The sequence below is a fragment of the Chlorocebus sabaeus genome, chromosome 10, assembly GCF_047675955.1.
Source record: "Chlorocebus sabaeus isolate Y175 chromosome 10, mChlSab1.0.hap1, whole genome shotgun sequence".
Classification (NCBI taxonomy): Eukaryota; Metazoa; Chordata; class Mammalia; order Primates; family Cercopithecidae; genus Chlorocebus; species Chlorocebus sabaeus.
In genome coordinates, this window is record NC_132913.1 from 36,303,217 (window position 1) to 36,322,923 (window position 19,707).

Sequence of the window (19,707 nt, forward strand, 5' to 3'; positions counted from 1 at the left end):
ACATTGTGAACAAGTTGTCGCTGGCACTCCCTGTCTCTTAGTCCCTGTCCCTCTACACTACTGCTCTGCTCTTGGAGATCCTGACATGAACCAGGCTTAAATAGAAATGAAAGTTGATTATTTTTATGCAGATTGCCATTGCAACAAAAACATCTTTATAATTAAAGGTGACCAGTGACCTGTTGACAACCGGGGTTGACCAGTTCCTCATTTATAAGGGTGTGCATGTTATTTTGTTTTATTTATTATTATTATTATTATTTGAGATGGAGTCTCGCTCTGTTGCCCAGGCTGGAGTCCAGTGGCACGATCTTGGTGCACTGCAACCTCCACCTCCCAGGTTCCAGTGATTCTCCTGCCTCAGCCTCCTGAGTAGCTGGGTCTACAGGTGCACAGCAGCACACCCAGCTAATTTTTGTATTTTTAGTAGAGATGGGGCTTCACCAGGTTGGCCAGGGTGGTCTTGATTTCCTGACCTCATGATCCAGCTGCCTTGGCCTCCCAAAGTTCTGGGATTACAGCCCTGAGCCACCATGCCCGGCCGCATTATTTTTTAATTTTTGAGATGGGGTCTGTTCTGTTGCACAGGCTAGAGTGCAGTGGTGAAATCACAGCTCACTGCAGCTTCAACCTTCCGGGCTCAAGCCATCCACCTGCCTCAACCTCCTGAGTATCTGGGACTACAGGCACATACCACCACACTCAGCTAATTTTTTTTTTTTTGTATGTTTTGTAGAGACAGGGATTTGCCATGTTGCTTAGGTTGGTCTCGGACTCCTGGGCTCAAGTGATCAAGCTGCCTTGGCCTCCCAAAGTGCTGGGATTATAGGCGTGAGCCACTGTACCTGGCCTCATGTTATTTCATGTATAAGAAAATTCAAGTATAAAATACTTTCTGAAAAGTACTTTAAAATCTGTTATCCATGGACTAGATCTTTAGAGCCGGCATCAGAGTGAGCATGCTTGTGCATGTTCTAAGAGATGCAGTTGAATGTGTAGATATAAGCACAGCTTATTATTCTGGAAGTTTTGAAAGACTTTAAAAAAAAATCACAGTGGATCTCATTAATTCCTTAGGTAAGTTGCCTTAATAAAGGGTAAATGTAGTTTGGGAAATGTCTGTGATACAAGTGATCCACGTCTTCTGTAATATCATCCTTGTTCTTCATCCTTCCCAGGTGGGGCCAGGGGCCCTTGGTTTTTCACTGTACCTTAAAAATCACTGCATCCCAGCTTGTCACCTGTTGGGAGGAAGCCTGCATCTTCAGGCTTTGAAATGAGCACAGTGTAAGGACAGAGTTCACTCCATTTCTCTCCTCTCATGGTTTATATCACTTGTAGTGCTTGTTCATTTGTCCCAGGAGAAGAGATGGTGGCTCTCCAATGGTAAACTCTTTGAATCCTTTATGCTAAGTTGTTTAATATTTAAGTGCTCAGGAACATAAACACAAAATCGTTCCTGGTAACTGACATGCTACGTTTATAAAGTAGAAGAGAAAATATATCTACAGAATAGTCTTCTAGTTGTAGAAGTGCCAGTTTTTGGAGGTTTCATTCTGATATAATTTCCCTAACTCACCTGCCAGAAATATGATTCGTGCAGGAAAATAGAACCGTTAAAGAAACATTGGTGTAAAGAGTTCAGTAGAAACAGGATCTCTTTGAGCAGAAAAGCGAAGCCAAATGATATTCTACATAAAGGACAAGGAGATTCAAATCCTTTATGGCTGATTTTAGAATTTTCTTTCTCCATGGAAAGCATTAGTTTGTGACATTAAATTAACATGATTCAAATGTATGCATAGATACCACCAAACAGGCTGGGGAATATCCCGTGGAACATTGAGGTTCTGTGACCCAGGCCCTTAAGTGTGGGTTGGATTTCATCTGTGGAAAAAGCAAAAGGCACAGTACAGGGTGCATTTTTCTGGGCTGCTGATGAAAACACCTAGGCAGGACCTGGCACGAAGAAGTGCCCAAGGATGCTCAATGGAATCTGACGCTGTCTGTTGTTTAGACCCTCGAAGCCAGGTTGTTATCTTCCCAGGCTGTTTTAAATTTTATTTGAAGTCGTGAAAATAATGCAGCGAAGACTGTGTTTTTTATGTAGTTAGCCGTCATCTGCCTGCTGCTTAGCCTGCACTGGGGGTGGACCAAGTCTAAGGGGAGGTGGGGAGATGTAGGCAGCAAATACCCTTGCTTTTGTGGCAGCAACACCTAGTGGCAGAAAATGAGAGAGAGAAGAGCGAATTTGCCTTTCCCACTTCAGTGACAGCCGAGAAAGTAAGCATGAATGCTTCTGCCCCTCAGCTGCCCTAAGGTTTTTTTGTTTTTTGTTTTTTTTTTTCATTTGTTTGTTTGTTTTTAAATTGTGAAGAAAATTAACTTCCAGTTGAGAGGGAGGTCTTCCAGTGCCAAATCTCCAGTTCATGTTTCTCCGGTCTGAGAGGTTTGAAGTGGAAACGTTGGCTCTCCCTACCGATCCGGTGGTAGCACTCCTGCTTACTGATGTGTTTGACAAGACTTGGGACAATAACATATGATAGTGCAGCTAGATAGAAATTCACTCCTTTATTTTTTGAATTAGGAATTTCACTCTTAACATATTTGAATTAGAAGGGATATCTCTAACGTCCCTTTCAGTTCCCAAACTCTAGATCTCTGATTTCTCAATGAGCAGGAATTGAGTTGAATGTGCAGTATATTATATTTCCAGAATATTCAGCTGTTTCATCTGCTGAGAAAGGTGGGTGAAGAGGTATTTTAACTGAATGAGATCTCGGAACCTGTCTGGTTTCTGTGCAGCAACGCCACACCATTCCTTCCTTCTTATTAGCAAGCTTATGGTAGTCGCCTGTCATTGGGAGACTGGGATATCAAAAATGACATAACTAACAAAAAAAACCAAACATGATGTTTCGTTTCAGGATGATGAAATTAACCAGCAGAGCCAGCTGGCTGAAAAGCTGAAGCAACAGATGTTGGATCAGGACGAGGTAAAGAATGCAATATATTTTTTTTCCACAAAGTTCTTCTATTACTCTTTGTTGTTGATGTTTATTCCAGGAATGTAATTGGCAAAGAAGCTTTTCATAATCACAGAATCATGTGGAAATTTCTTGGTAGATTTCCCTTCACTGCCTCTTACAAGCTGATTATCACTGAATTTAGAAAATACATGTCTGACTTTCAAAAACCCCTGATGTTTTGAGATTGAGTAGCCAGTGGCTACACTTCGTCCTGGAAGGGCAGAGACCTTTGGTTGGGTGATCGGGCAAGGATGATCCTTTTTTATTTTTATTTTTTTTGAGACAGGGTCTCTCTGTTGTCCAGGCTGGAATGCAGTGGTGCAATTATGGCTCACTGCAACCTCCAGGGCTCAAGTGATCTTCCCGTGTAAGACTCTCAAGTAGCCAAGACTGCAAGAGTGTGCCACCATACCTAGCTAGTTTTTTAACATTTTAAGACAGAGTTTCTCTATGTTGCTAAGGGTGATCTTGAACTCCTGGCCTCAAGCATGCCTCCTGCCTTGGCTCCCAAAGCACTGGGATTACAGGTGTGAGCCACCGCACCTGGCCTTGGGCAAGGATGATTCTGCCTCCAAATACCCAGCAATACTGTGTCCTGTTGTTTGAGTCCTACTTCAGTTTTGCAATCAGCTGGCTCAGATCTTTGATATACACCATGTTCTCCTGCTGTCCTGTAGGGATACACAAACAAAAACAAAAATAGAAGGTAGAGGAGGGGAAGGCAAAGAGAATGGGGCCCGAGTACTGCGCCAGCATGTATTTAATACACTAAAAAGGAGGCAAATTTTTTTCAGTCTCTCCCCAAAGGCATTCAGTTCTTCAGTAAGTGTTTTTATTACACTGTGTTTCGCCAAGTATTTTACAAACAAGAACCTAAGCAGAGGATAGCCAGCCAACCTATCAAACATGCACAATTAATAATTCCCTTGCTGAGGACCGTTTAAGTTGTTGTTCTCTTTTGTGCTTTAAGCTGCTTTCTGCTTCGTTGCTGAAATGCTATGGATTGAATCCCACTGTGCAATGACAGCAGGTGCCTGGGTTCCTGTCCTCAGTCCCAGGCCTCTGTAGGCATAAAGGACTCTGTAACCATTTCCCTCCTCTTTGTTCCTCTTCATCTCTTTAGGGCAATGATTACCTCCCCTGCCCAAACACTTCCCTTGATAGAGAGACAAGCTACACTTTTATAATCAGGTGAACCATATTTCCTTATTCTCTCTCTCTTAGCTATAGTCGAGGCCTTCCATTTGCTTGAGTTTCCTGCCCTCTACCTCCCATTCTACTCCAGTCTCCCCAACATTGGCACAGCTGCCTGAGATAAACTTTCCTTCTTGTTACTGTTAAAACTCCTTAACATTTTTATTTTTCTATACTATCAAGGCAGTATCTGTTCAATATAGGAAAACCAATATAGGAACGAAGATAATGAGAGCGTCGGCAAGCCCAGATATTTGCTTTTAACTAATGATAATGTTTGGGGTACATCCTTCTGTATCTTCATGATGGATGTTAAAAAAAGGTGACCGATCACTCTTGTACACTGTTTTAGTTGATTGTGAAGTCAACCCGTTTACAATGTGAAATCCTGATAACATGTAAAAACTATGTAAGTGTTATTTGTTGTCATTTCCTTGGAAATGACTCAGATCTTTTGTTTGTTTGTTTATTTATTTATTATTTAGATGAAGTCTCACTCTGTTGCCCAGGCTGGAGTGCAGTGGCATGATCTTGGCTCCCTACAACCTCTGCCTCCCGGGTTCAAGCGATTCTCCTGCCTCAGCCTCCCGAATAGCTGGGATTATAGGTGTGCACTACCATACCCAGCTATTTTTTTTTGTATTTTTAGTAGAGATGGGATTTTGCCATGTTGTCCAGGCTGTTCTTGAACTCCTGACCTCAGGTGATCCACCTGCCTCGGCTTCTCAAAGTGCTGAGATTACAGGCATGAGCCACTGCGCCTGGCCCCATCCTTTGCTTAAAATATGGAATAGCTATAAAATGCAGTGATTTTTGATGTGTAATTCATTCTTTGAGTTAAGGGTATACAGCTGTAAACTAACAACAACAACAACAAAAACAACATATGAAAAACAACATACAAAACAAAACACATGCACACAAAGCAGATTTTTGCAATAAGAGCATATCTGCCTTTTTCTTTTATTTTTTTATCGTCTGGACCATACAGTGGGGTTTCCCATCATCCTGAACTTTTCCAACTTGTTTTCTTATATCTGGCTTTTAAATTACTTACTTTTGGATACAGCATAGAACATAAACATTTGAACATTAGATTCACAAGTTCCATGCCATCTCATTTTCCCAGCTTTTAGCTTCCACAAGAAGAGATTATGAGAAGATACAGGAGGAGCTGACACGTCTCCAGATTGAAAATGAGGCAGCCAAGGATGAGGTGAAAGAAGTTCTCCAGGCCCTGGAGGAGCTGGCTGTCAATTATGACCAGAAATCACAGGAAGTGGAGGATAAGACCCGGGCCAATGAGCAGCTGACAGACGAGCTGGCCCAGAAAACGGTTGGAGCATTTGTGTCTAGGGGGTGGGACTTCCTTGGCTGCCATTCCTGTACTCATATTGATATTCATTGACAGACATGGTATAAGGAGGCAGTAGCTGAATAGTTATTCAGTGTTAGATGCATTCCCTGAGGTCCCTCCAACAATTGAAATACTTCATGCAAGTGACTTTTGTTCACTCATCCTGGAACTGCACATCATGACTGTTTTATATCCAGAGAGTTGATAACATTAGTGGGGATGCTTTGTGGAAATAGTCACAAGAGTGCAGACTTTGGAGCCAGAAAAATCTTAGTTACAAGTCTGACTTCATAACTCTTAGACCTTAGCTGAGACAGTTAAGCTTCGTGAGTATTCATTCCCTTATCTGTAAAAATGGTGATGATAACATGCTGCTTGCATGGTGTGAGGATTAGTGACAGTTTATGTAAAGCACTTAGTGCACATCTGTGCATATGCTACAGTATCAATACATACATCTCAAAGCATTGCTACTGGCAAGAGTGGGGTCCCGTGGAAGATATGGACTTCACTCTTCTTGCTTATACCCTCCTGAATGAATTCCATTCCCTCCAGTCAGCTTCTTGTCCTGGCTGTTACCTTCAGGAGCCTGGAACTAAGCTGCCCTTGTTTGTTTATTTGCTGTTCTGTTTTAAGCCAGTGCTTCAGCCTGCACATTCCCTTATTTCCAGATTCTCCAAATGAAAGACGCCGTAGGTTCTGCAGTGAGCTAGCGGTAGCAGGAGCAGTGAGTGTTTGGCATGGCGGGGTGGGATATGTCCTTTTCTACCTGGAAAATGGGTGGTGGAGAAGCTGACTGGCTCTAACCTGCTGTCCTTAGTACCTCTGCCCAGTGGCCTGGTGTCCTGGGCTTGTGCCCAGCCTGCTTTGTGGAAAGCATCCAGTTTAAAAAGAAGTAGCAGATGGCGCAGGAGAATGCTGATCTGCCGACTGTGAGGCTGACAGGAAATGCTCCTCACGGCATACATTCAGCTGCATGGAGGAAGACTTTTCTAGCAGCTTCCCAAGATGGGGACTACTGCCTCTGAGGATTTTAAAAACAAGATGACATAAGCAGTTGGCAATACCAAACAAAATAAAACAAACTCATTCCGAAGTCGCTTAGGAAAGGGGGCGACTTAGATTTCCTCTGCTTAGTGTTTTCTATCGGATTATTTTAATTAGTCCTTCATATTACTTGCTTCTTAAAACAATGAAACATTTTTCATAATACAGTTTTTAATTTGTCATTAAACCAAAGTATTACTAGATTGGTGTAGAAGGCTATTAAAATTAGACAGGTTGTTTAAAAATGCTGTAGCTGCATATGGGAGAATTTTATAAATAGATAACTGTTTTCCTGATGTTGAACGTTAGTTAAGAATACATACCTTTTGGCAAGATACATGAAGGATGAAAAAGAGAAGAGTTTATTAAAGTTTGACAAGAAAATAGAGCTTCTGCTATATAATGAGAAACCAACTATTTGTTGGTTTTTAATAAGTAACCTATTGTTGGTTTGTAATAAGTGACCTAATTTTGAAAAAAGATGAGTGTTTAATTCAGCTTCACTCTGAAAATTTGAAGACTTTTTTTTTTTGAAGTTGTTTTCTAAACTTATTAAACTACCTCTGGGCCATCTATTCTAGACCCATCTGTCTTTATCAATTTAGGTGGGAATATAGAGGTGGCCCAGGGAGCAGGTTTGTTTAGGAGTGGAGGTGGGGACCCTTGCAGGTAAGTTTAGACCCTGAAATGAAACAGATAGGACTGACATAGCATATCTGGTAAGTAGGAAGATGCAATTACATGTTATAAACTTAAGGACTTCTTTTTTGGCTTTTACTTATTTTTAATAACTTATTTCCCTGACTTGGAATTGTCATCTGATATGTAGACATATAATGTATCAGGCCATGTGATATAACTTGTTGATAAAGAGTTCATCTTCTTATCCAAGAATGCAGTGCTATGCGAGAGTTTGCCTTAAAAGAATTCTTAGGTTGAAGTCATGTAAGTCATGTAAAAGAAATCCATTCTACATGATGGTGTTATGTGTAATGTGGAGTGTATGAAATTGATGGGCAACTCTTTGAATTTGTTGTTGAAATTTGTTTTTCAGACTACATTAACAACCACACAGAGAGAGCTGAGCCAGCTACAAGAGCTTAGCAACCACCAGAAGAAAAGGGCAACTGAGATCCTGAATTTGCTGTTGAAAGATCTGGGGGAGATTGGTGGAATTATTGGCACCAATGATGTGAAAACTGTAAGCCAGCCCTTCTTTTATCTTCTCTACCTGCTCCTATCAAGTTAGCAGGGTCTGTGCTTTACTCTTTTAAGCATTCAATGCTTAGCACTATGCTTCGCGTCTGCCATGTGCTGGTTAATGTTTGAATGAATGAAAAAAGGGCAAATTGAATGACTGAGTGAATTGTTTGTTGGGGTGAGGAGGAGGAGAAAAAAATGATCTTTCAGGTCTAGGCAGTGTCTTCAAATCTTGGTTGGCTTTGTGTAAATTGGTTTATTTCTCAAACTTATTTCCTAATGTTGCAGAAGTTTGGAATTAAATCGCTTAAGCAACAGTTCTAGTCTCAGAATTGTGTTTTTCCTTTTCTAAAAGAACCCAGTGGAGTGAAAATTCTCCAACAAGTCGATGTGAAAGTATTAGGATTCTAACAGTGGCTTAAGCAATAAAATCATATTTAATTATTCACAATATGAGACGTCTAAAATCTTGCTACTCAGGGTGTGATCTTCCTCACCTAGGAGCTTATTGGAACTACAGCCTCTCAGGCCCCACTCAGACCTATTGAATCAAAATCTGCACTTTAACAAGATTCTCCAGGTGATTCTTTATGCTTATTAAAGTTTGAGAACCAAATTTTGGTTTGGTGCCATGGCTCAACAATGTCAAATTCTCAGGCTTTTTCTCTATTTCCTTTCTCCTGTCCTCAGCCTGTTTCCTTTTCATAATCCAGAGGATTGTGCCTCATGGTAGCAAAATAGCTGCTGTAGTACCGATCATCACATCCTCACTCAGCCACATCCAAGGCTTAATCCAGGAAGGAAATGTATCCCAGAAGTCCCCAGGAGACATATCCTTACACTTCATTGGCCAGAATTGGATCACATGACCACTCCACATTTCTGGGAAAGCAAAGGGGAATAGGATTACTATAATTGGCATAAGTCAATCATCCAATCATGATGAATCCCTTGGGATTGTACACATTGTTGTTCTTGGTTTTTTTTTTTTTTTTTTTTTTTTTTAAGACAGTGTTTTGCTTTTGTCACCCAGGCTGGAGTGCAGTGGCACAATCTCAGCTCACTGCAACCTCTGCCTCCTGGGTTCAAGCAATTCTCATGCCTCAGTCTGCTGAGTAGCTGGGATTACAGGCATGTGCCACCAGGCCCTGCTAATTTTTGTATTATTATTATTTTTTTAAGTAGAGGCAGGGTTTCTCCATGTTGGCCAGGCTGGTCTCAAATTCCTGGCCTCAAGTGTTTCGCTCGCCTCTGCCTCCCAAAGTGCTGGGAATACAGGCGTGAGCCACCACACCTGGCCATTGGTGCTGTTGACAGCAAGAAAGTCAGAGATGTGGGGATAATAGGGGTGGTATAAAGCTGTCCAGAAGCTAGGAATAGAAGGAAGAGATAGAATTAAAAATGGTATCAGCCAAGAACAGGTAACAATTTGCTGGAATATAGAAAGGCCAATTGTTGTCATTAACCAAAAAAAAGGATAGAGACATTTTTAAAACAAAACAAAGCTTTATTGAGGCATAATTTACATAAAGCTGCACATATTTAAAGTATGCAGTTGAGAAATTTTGACATATGTGTACAGTCATGAAACCATCAGCACCATTAAGATAATGAATGTGTCCATCTCTCCCAAAAGTATGTGGGGGGGGGGGGGTTCTGGTCTCTCTATTTTGTTTCATGGATCAAATCTTTCTGCCAATACCACAATGTTTTGATCACCATATCTTTATAATAATATAGCCTGTTATACAAAGGAGTCATTGATGAATATATGTTGATTTTGTTGAGCTGGGGAATGGTATTACATTGCTTACCTTACATGTCACAATTTCCTGAAACCAAATTCTTTGAATTTAGCCATTTTATCTTTAAAAGGCTGAACTCTACATCAGTCTGCTTAGTGGGAACACTCAAGATGTGAGTTGGGATTGTTAAATACTGGAAAAGCTCCCAAGATCAGGCTTCTTTTGTAGACTATTTCTGGGAAATGTTGAAAGCCCTTTTTGGATGGCGTAACAGGTCTCAGCTTAGAGTACATGACCTCTCATAAACGTAACCGTTCTTTCATGGAACATTCATTGTAACCGATTATTTCATAAATCCTTGTGAATGAATCTAATTCTAGCACAGACTTCTCAGATACTATAGAGTTAATCTTACTAAGCTTCAGTTTGGTGATTTTGTATTTGAAGATTTAATTTTTTGAACCATACATTGGTGTTGAGCAATAAAATTTGATGTGAGGTGATTAAGTGGCCTCACAATATGAAGGTGGAGTTGATTTATGGGAAGTTGATGCTTGCTGCCGATAACGATAAAGGAAGAAGGTATTTTTATGCTAAGTTCTAAAATAGAGCTGATGAAAATGCTAATGAAATCAGGAGTGTCTGGGTGCTTCAGTATTGAAAAAAGAGTCTTTACTTTTGGGACTCTGAAGTATGATTGAGATTGAGATTATTTTTAAATAATCAATTGCATGTTTTTGAGATTATTTTTGGATTCCAAACATTGGATGTCCTAGTTAATTTCATTGATAGCCCTCATTTATATCATTCTTGTTTTTTTCGTATAATTATGAGTTCATCATTAGGGTGATGAGAGCCAATGGAGTAGTGTGACTTTGGGTGAGTCACTGTACTTCTTTGGGCTTCATTTTTCTAATTTATAAAATGACAAGATAAGCTCAGACAATATCGAAGATTATCATCTCAGAAATTACATGACTTCTGCACATTTGTTTTAGATTTATCCTTATAGGTACAGGTACTTTTCTTATTGGTCATAACTGTGAATTGATATGGTAATTCTTTTGATATAGGAGAATGAACAGATCAAGGAAATTTTCTTCAGTGGTTTTGTATTTTTGTTCCTGAAATGCCATTTAATTTTCACAAGATCCTTCCTGGTAGGACTCTGGGATGGGGGGAAAATGTGGCTATTGGAGCCTTCCCCAGTCCATAGTTCTAGAATATGACAGCTCTGAACAGCCAGAAAACAGAAAAACCCATATATCCTCAGCTCAATCATGTCTTGAAACATTTCCAGAGTCCAGTCATTTTGTCTCATCAACAAAACAAGATGAGTCCAGCGTATAACAAGATGAGCCCCGTGATAGCTTTATCCAAGTTTATGAGTGAGTCTTCTCTTCCTTTCATGTACTGGTGGCACTGAACTGTCAAGAGAAGTATGATGAGGTCCATACATTTGGAAAGGAGAGCTTTATTTTTCATAAAGGGTTGCAGGCTGCAGGATGATCATTCTTACAGGTTGGGAAGTGTAACCTCTGGCCAGAAGCCAGAAATAAGCACTTTGAGGGTGGGAAGAATAAGAAAGGGATTTATGTTTTTCACAGGGTGGCCGAATATACTTATTCAACAGGTTACAGGAGGAGTTATGAAGATTCATGAAGGAGTGGCATGTGCGCGTGTAGTAGGAAAACATGTATGCAACATGAGTCCATGTTCACTTTGGTTTAGAGACTTAACATTTAAATGTATTATAATTAGGCCCTATACATCAAAGAGTGAAGCAGAGGACATGAAGGCTCTCTGCGTGCAGCCTTAGTAGCCTGGCCAGAACCAGAGCCACTTCGTGGTTGGTGGTCTCTTGTTGGGGAAGGAACACTGGTTGGTGGTTGTGTTGAAATTGCAAAAGAGAAGGGCAGGGGCAGGCCGTGGTTGATATCAGCGGTGAAGCAGTGGAGTGAATATTTCAAAAGGGCTGGCTTCTGTTTAACCCTTGGGGAAGAAAGCCTACTGCCGATTGGTGAGGGAAGGGGTATGACCAGGCGTTTCCAATTTCACAATCTGTCATGGCCTGGAACTCGGTATTTAACATTCCTCTGGGGTCTCCTTGGCCACGAGGGGGTGTGTTCAGTCATTTGGGGGTTTAGGATTTTATTTTTATTTCTTGGGGCCTACCTTACCTCGCTACCTTCAAAGGAATCTCGCCAGAAACTGAATAGAAAGTTGAGGTAGAGTAAATGAACTGAATTGGACTCACTGCCTAATTTTCGTTTGGCCCACACTGACTTGTAGGCCTTTAAATGTGAACATGCACCTTACTGACCTTGGGTGTGGTCTAGGAATGGCAGTAGTTCATCATCTTGCACAGCCACTCCATGCTTGAGAGACGGGGTAGGGAGGTGGAGAGGTGGGGGCGACTCCCTGTATAGGCAGGTAGAAGCAGCAGGCCACATCTTCCATACATTTCATGACGGTGTGGTCTTTTCTCGTGGGTTGGTCATTGATACAGGATCCCATGGTCTAGTATGCACTACTGGGGCATTATCAGACTCTGGGACAGTTATAAATAACATTTCAACACAAACTGATTTTTTTTTTTGAAATAACAGTGTCCTAAAATTACTGGAAACCTTTGAACATGAAACTACTAAATATATGAACTTTGTAGTGGTAAGAAACCTCACAGTTAAAAACCATTTGTTAGGGGTATTGTTTTTATCCATCAGGCACAAACTCAAAATCTCCTTTTAGATCTCCAAGGACAAGAACTGGCTTCAGAAGTTATAGCTCTGGTTTGGAAGAAGAAATGTCTAGCTCTCATTTTGGAGGAAGCCCATCTTTATACATATCTATATTTTTACTCTTCCTCAATTTACATGGGATCTGGGCATAAAAGACAAAGTGTCCTACTTTAACAGACCTGGAAAAGAAGATGGATTCATTCTCTTCCCAGGGTGCCAGAGCTGCTGGCTTAGCAGCGTTTTCCTACCAGGATCTGGTGTAGGCTGTGAATTCCATGTGGAAGAGATGGATTTTACCTTATCTTTCTGCAGAAACTGGACAAGATGTAAGATACACCTGGTCAGGCTCAGAAAGGTGTTTCTCATCCCTCACCTACACTGGACTAAAGACAATGGCAGAACACACTGAACTTGAAGATTGCATGCTTTTCTCACCCAGTGTCTCCATGCCATTGGAATAGAAAAGGAACGTGGTGAGGAATGGTGTTGGTAGGCAGATCTTTGGCAGTCGGAAGTAAAATGGGTTTAACAAGGACCTCCATGAAGGTAGAGTCAGAAATAGATACTTGTCCATTTTCTTGCTGTTGACATACATTCTGCAGTATTATTGACACTGGAGTCACTTGACATGTACTATTGTTGAATTTTTTTTAAATTTTAAATTTTGATTTCAATAGATTTTTGGAGGACAGGTGTTGTTTGGTTACATGGATAAGTTCTTTAGTGGTGATTTCTGAGATTTTGGTGCACCCATAACCTAAGCAGTGTACACTGTACCCAATATGTACTCTTTTATCCCTCACTCCACTTCCCACCCTTTCCTCCATGTCCCCAAAGTCTGTTGTATCATTCTTATGCCTTTGTGTCCTCATAGCTAGCTTTCACTTATAAGTGAGAATATATGACGTTTGGTTTTCCATTCTTGAGTTATTAATACTTCACTTAGAATAATGGTCTCCAATTCCACCTAGGTTGCTGTGAATGCCACTATTTCATTCCTTTTTATGGCTGAGTAGTATTCCATGATTTTATATGTATACACACACACACACACACACACACACACTACATTTTCTTTATCTGCTCGTTACTGATGGGCATTTGGGCTGGTTCCATATTTTTGAAATTGCGAATTGTGCTGCCATAAACATGCATGTCTTTTTCATATAATGACATCTTTTCTTCTGGGTAGATACCCAGTAGTGGGATTGCTGGATCGAGTGGCAGATCTACTTTTAGTTCTTTAAAGAATCTCCACATTGTTTTCCATAGTGGTTGTACTAGTTTACATTCCCACCAGCAGTGTAAAAGCATTCCCTTTTCATCATATCCATGCCAACATCTATTATTTTTTAATTTTTTTGATTATGGCCAGTCTTGCAGAAGCAAGGTGGTTTCACATTGTGGTTTTGATTTGCATTTCACTGATAGTTAATGATGTTGAGCCTTTTCCATGTGTTTGTTGGCCATTTATATTGTTGAATTCTTATGGTAAGATTGATGCCAAATTACAGGCACTCAGCAGTGTCTAGTGTACTTCATATTTGCTACCAAATTTCAAGGCTGATGCCTGATTCCATTTTTGTAGCCCTTAAATGTTTACTGAACAGATAGTTATATGATGAGTGAATGACAGCAATAACGACATAAGTGGGCACTCGGGAGCGTACTGTGGAACATCAGAAAACCATGGTTGGAGTCATTGTCTTTCAACCAATGGAAGCCTCTGTTTCTGCGCTGGATTCTGGACGGGGTTCTTTGTTTTCTCTTAAGGTGCTAGGCTGCCCTCTGGTGGCTAAATAAAATATGCACACAGTTACTTGTTCATTTGGTGAATTGCTCTTCAAGACCCTGTTTGCATTTCAGCCGATGGGTTTCTATCCCAAGTATCTTGCTTCAACTTTTGTTTCCAATAGAGCTTTGAAACTTAGAAACCAAATATAGATCATGCAAGAATTCTGGCTGTCAGAATCTTCTCTTCTAAGGTGAATTTAGATTGTTGTTCTCAGAGGATCTTAAATAACTGTCTGCTTGAAAGGAGCAGGTGTGAAAAGGCAAAGGAAAATAGACTGGTAGTAGTAATGAAAAGTTATGCTGAGAAACCTTCATCAAGAAGCCCTCTGGTAATTCACGGTACATTCTTATTCATTCGATTTTCTATTTAATTGAGGACTAAACATGGAAACACCTTTTTATTTCAATCCTTGTTTATAGAAACATATTCAAGGTATTATACTACTTCTCTACCTGAATAAGCACACTGTGGAGAACATTAATGAAGTTTTGATTTGAGTTTTTATAGGAATTCAGCATCACCTTTAGGAGCATTGGGTCTCGCTGCTGTTACAGAGATATAAGGTGTAAGACATTGAATGGAATACCTTTTTGAAGTTATCTCCTTTTAAAAATCTTCAGTGTTTCTTCTTATGCTGTCATCTCTCTAAAAATTGATGGTAATTAAAAACCTAATTAATTGAGGATTATATTTAGTAGGGGGTTTCAACTGAAAGTTTGACCTGAGGTTTAGGAGAACTTGGGGTTGAATGTTTAGTACCTTCCGCTTGTCCTTTAATTGGGATTCTGAACCAGAAATCCATGGACACCTTGGGGATCCAGGGGCGGGTTTCAGGGGAGTCCGTGAACCTACAGAAATTGTGGGCAACATTTTAGTGTGTCCCTCCTGTGCTCAGTTGGCAGATGTGAATGGAGTCATTGAGGAGGAGTTTACCATGGCCCGCCTGTACATCAGCAAGATGAAGTCAGAGGTCAAGTCCCTGGTGAACCGCAGCAAACAACTCGAGAGTGCCCAGATGGACTCCAACAGGAAGATGAACGCCAGCGAGCGGGAACTGGCAGCCTGCCAGCTGCTCATCTCCCAGGTGGGCCCTTCCCTTCCCCCTCATTGTCTTGAGATCTGCTGCCTCCATGCCCTTGCTGGTGCTGATGGTGCGCCATAGGCTTAGTTGATGGACTTTGCTTTGTGTAAGCTTGGCCTCCCCAGGCGATGGCAGCCCAGGTCTCTTCTTAGAGCTACAATTTGTTGTGAGAAATACATGAATTCTGATGAGTCCTTTCCCATAGATGGATGGCTAGCTAGCTAGCTAATGAATGTAAAAGATTGGGTGGAATCTCTAAAATTCCTATGAGTAAGGCAATATTCCCTCATCTTTTAATCTCTACCATAGGTCCACTTTAATATGGAAAAACAGAAACTACTACTAATAGTAGCAGTAGCAAGTGGCATTTTATTGAGCGTTTACTATGTACCATACACCATGCTAAGTACTTCACATGCATTTTCTCACTTAATCTTAAAAAAATCCTGGTAGGCAGGTTTTATTATTCCTCTGTTTCAGACAGGCAGCTGAGATTTAGATTAAATATATGTCCTAACACCTAGAGCCAGTGAATGACAGAGCTGGGCTACTCAAAAAAAATGTGTGTGAACCCAAAGCCCATGTCTTCAGGGGCTGTTCAAGTCCAAGGGCACATTTCACTTGCCTATTGAGTAAGGCTGCTCTTCTTCCTATTGGAGTGGCATTTTCAGTTTAGTAAAGTAGCCTCAGAAAACAACAACCCAGTTTCTGGGCTACCACTGATATCGGAGCTTGGTATTTGGGTCTGGTGTTTCCAGGAGGGGTCTAATTGTACACTACTTACTGCCTTATGCCAGGCATTAAAATAGGCTGTCATTTGGAGGAAACAGGAAACGGATACCAGCATGGATTGGTGTGTCAAATAATACTGAGGCAGACAAAAGCATACTTTGTTCTGGTGTGCTTTTAACCATAATAATGTGTAATCACAGAAACATCTCCAACCTCTCTGTCTAAAATGAATCCACAAGGTTCCATTTTATAACCAACATAATAAGCAGAAATGTATTGAAAAGATTATTCCACGCTAATGTGTGATAGTAAAATCGATATATTCATACATTGTTGAGAAAAGTATAATTTGGTCAGTCCTTTTGGAAAGCACTGTGGAAATCAGAAACCATAAAAATGTAAGTATAATTTAGTCCAGTAATTTCACTGACAGTATTTTTCATTGTTAATGAAAATGAAAAAAAATTTATTTCATATGGTATTCTCATTTCCTGATTAAAAATATTAAAAACTTTTATGCAAAGTATTGAAGACAATGTTATTTTGGATTATAATAAAATAAATTGCCCAAATATCCACTGATAGACTAATAAGATAAAGTTACATGGAATAATATTATACAGCTCTTATAAAAAATGTAAAAACCTAGCCATTGGGAAAGTCTAATTATATACAGTTACGTGAAAATGAAAATGCTGAGTTAGATTTATGTTGTGCTTTGCATTCCTGCAGATAAGACCAAGAATATCAGGGGGAAATAGGCGATACATTGGTTTGTGGTTTACACCACTTTTTCTGGATTTGCTTTAGAATTTTATTGTTTATAATTATATAGTTATTATTTATGAAAAGTGAAAATAAAAATGATGTACATAAGGGAACAGTGCACCTCATATGTGATTTCTAGGTCATCTATGATACCAACAGCATGTGCTTTGACCAGCCTGCCTCTAACATTTGGGGGCCAAGGCAAGGGTACTAATAGAGACCCCATGGCCTGCAGCCCACCCTCTTCTCTTTCAGGCTGGACATACCAACTCCATGTCCAAGTCCCTTTTGTACCCAGTGTGAACTGATGGAACTGTTAGATGCCAACTGCCATTTGTGTAAATGGGTGAGGAAGAGGTAGGGCCAACCCTGGCCTTCAGACCTGGAGTAGGAAGTTTCTAGGTCCCCAGTACTCTGAGTGTGGTCTAGAGGAGACATACGTTCAGGTGGACATGCTCCCTTGGCCTGTGAACTCTTTGCTTAGTGGAGTAGGGTGCAGCCAGAGGAGGGCCCAGTGGGGTGCTCTGAATCATCTGGGTCTCAGACTGACACTGACTTTGCTGTATGAGATCAGAGTCAAGAACATTAGGATGTGTTGAGTTTAAAGAGTACCTGTTCTAAAGTTCTCTTTCTACATCAGCAACAAACACAGGTTCCATTAGGTGGTGGTTTGCACTCTGCTACAATTCATACATTGCAAAGATTCGACCATTATTTCCTGAAGTTCAAAAGTAACAGAAACCATGGCTCTTTATTTTCTGATGTGATCTAAGGAACCTGGCAGTCTTTCCAACTGAAATGCTATCTTCTGTGTTTACATTCATCCTCGTCACCAAAAACTGTGCTTATAAGATGACTGCTCCAACGGAGTTGTGTTTTCTGGAGAAGTTATTTCATTAGATTAGAGCTCAGTCTCCAGGGTCTTCCTGCCTAAAGCTGAGCTCCCCAGATCTGGAGAGGGAAGTGTTCTGTACACATTTTCCATCTGCCTAAAAGTTGGAACAGGAACACTGTCCCTGTTCAGCCAACAAGCTCTCATTCATTCATTCATTTCACTAATATTTATTAAGCACCTACCCTCAGGGAGCTAACAACTAAAAAAGACAAGACAAATGATGTTGACGTTAGGTGCTGTAAGAAAGTGTTGGGGCCTGAGTGATAAGGAGCTAGCCAGGGCAGTGTGTGTGTGTGTGGTGTGTGGTGGGGTGGTGATGGTGGGGAGGGAAAGCTTCCAGGGAGAGGAAAATGCAAAGGTCCTGAGATGGGAATTGGTGTGTCTGAAGGACAGAAAAAGGAAAGACCTAATATTTGAATGGTGAAGATGGAATCCAGAGGTGCGTGTTCAATGAACGAGGCCTTCAGCCCCGCACTTTTCCCAGCCTGTTTCTCTTGTGCGCGCTTTTCTCTGAGGAGCGAAACCTGCTTGGCCTTCGGCATCTCACGTTAAGTGGATGGTGAGGAGGGGCCTGCCATGAGTGGTGTCTGTGGGGAATGAAGCCAAGAAGCACAGGGAAAAGCAGAGGTCTGTCTTGGTGTGATTCTGAACACCGAGGCAAGGGTGAAATGGGCACCATTTGGTGGTGGCACTCAGAAAAGGGACTCAGGAACCCCTCCTGTCTCACATTTTCCCACCAGACAATTCCAGGCCAGCCTGGATGACCACCTGCTAGTCATTCACTCTTCCTTTTTGCTTGTTTAAAGCATGAAGCCAAGATCAAGTCTCTGACAGACTACATGCAGAACATGGAACAGAAGAGGAGGCAGCTAGAAGAGTCCCAGGACTCGCTCAGCGAAGAGCTGGCTAAGCTCCGAGCCCAGGGTAAATATTTGACTAACGCGCAGGTGTCAAACACCTGGCCTAAGGCAGACAGCCTCTGGTTGACTGGAATCATGATGTTTAGTTTTGCTCAGTTGAAGTATTTCTAGGTCTACTGCAAACAATAGCATAACTGGAAAAAAGGGAGAGATTTCTATTTCTTTTTTTCTTTCTTTCTTTCTTTCTTTCTTTCTTTCTTTCTTTCTTTCTTTCTTTCTTTTTTTTTTTTTTTTAGACAAGAGTCTCTCTCTGTTGCCCAGGCTGGAGTGCAGTCCGCGATCTCAGCTCACTGCAACCTCCACCTCCCAGGTTCCAGCGATTCTCCTGCCTCAGCCTCCTGAGTAGCTGGGACTACAGGTGTGCATCACCACACCCGGCTAATTTTTGTCTTTTTTAGTAGAGATAGGGTTTCACCATATTGGCCAGGCTGGTCTCCAACTCCTGACCTCATGATCCGACTGCCTCAGCCTCCCAAAAATACAGACATGAGCCACCGCGCCCGGCTTAAAAGGAGAGATTTCTAAGAGACCGTTCCCACCCTGAATCTGCTTATCTTCCCATTTCCCCACAGTCCACCCAGTTACCCAAATCAGAATCCCCCACTCCCCACCTCCTGACTCTAGTTGGTCACCAGAGCCTGTTCATTCCATCTGCCAGAGGCCTGTCTGGTTCACTGTCCAGGTTAACTAAGGACTGTGGCTATATCCATCTACCCATGCCCACCCTCAGTCTGCTCTGGGCCAGCCACTGTGTGGCATCCCAAGGGATGATCCTAAAATTCACATTCTCTCTCTGTCCAAACCGACACTTCTAACCCCTCCATGGCATCCCATTGCTCTTAATATAAAGTTTGAACTGCCGTGGCTTCACTGGCACCTCCTTGAACAAGCTCTTCCCTTTGCCAGCCAGCCTTGTGATCTCCTGAGCTTAGGGAAGTGCGTCACACATAGGAAGCATTTCATAAATATGAATGAATAGAAGCTGAGATTCAAGAGAAGGGACTAGAAATGCAGAAACTAGAACAGGATTAAGAATGTATGTGCCATGTAATGTGAAACTAGAACATATATATTATGAGTTGCAATGAAAATTGTTACAATTCTTTCAGAAAGCCATTTGAAAATACATACTAATAATTATAACATTTTTCATACCTTTTGATCATCACATCTCAGATATTCATTGCAGAATTTTAGATCAGC

At 41.2% G+C, this 19,707-nt stretch overlaps 1 protein-coding gene across 1 annotated transcript in view; it reads left to right on the forward strand.

The window, feature by feature from the left end:
• Positions 1-19,707, forward strand: part of KIF5C (kinesin family member 5C) — a 153,107-nt gene that overhangs the window by 101,633 nt on the left and 31,767 nt on the right. The window contains exons 13-17 of the mRNA XM_007964944.3: positions 2,928-2,996; positions 5,353-5,559; positions 7,682-7,828; positions 15,004-15,192; positions 18,391-18,508. Coding sequence (XP_007963135.1) covers positions 2,928-2,996; positions 5,353-5,559; positions 7,682-7,828; positions 15,004-15,192; positions 18,391-18,508 — 730 coding nt within the window. The remainder of the gene's footprint in view (positions 1-2,927; positions 2,997-5,352; positions 5,560-7,681; positions 7,829-15,003; positions 15,193-18,390; positions 18,509-19,707) is intronic.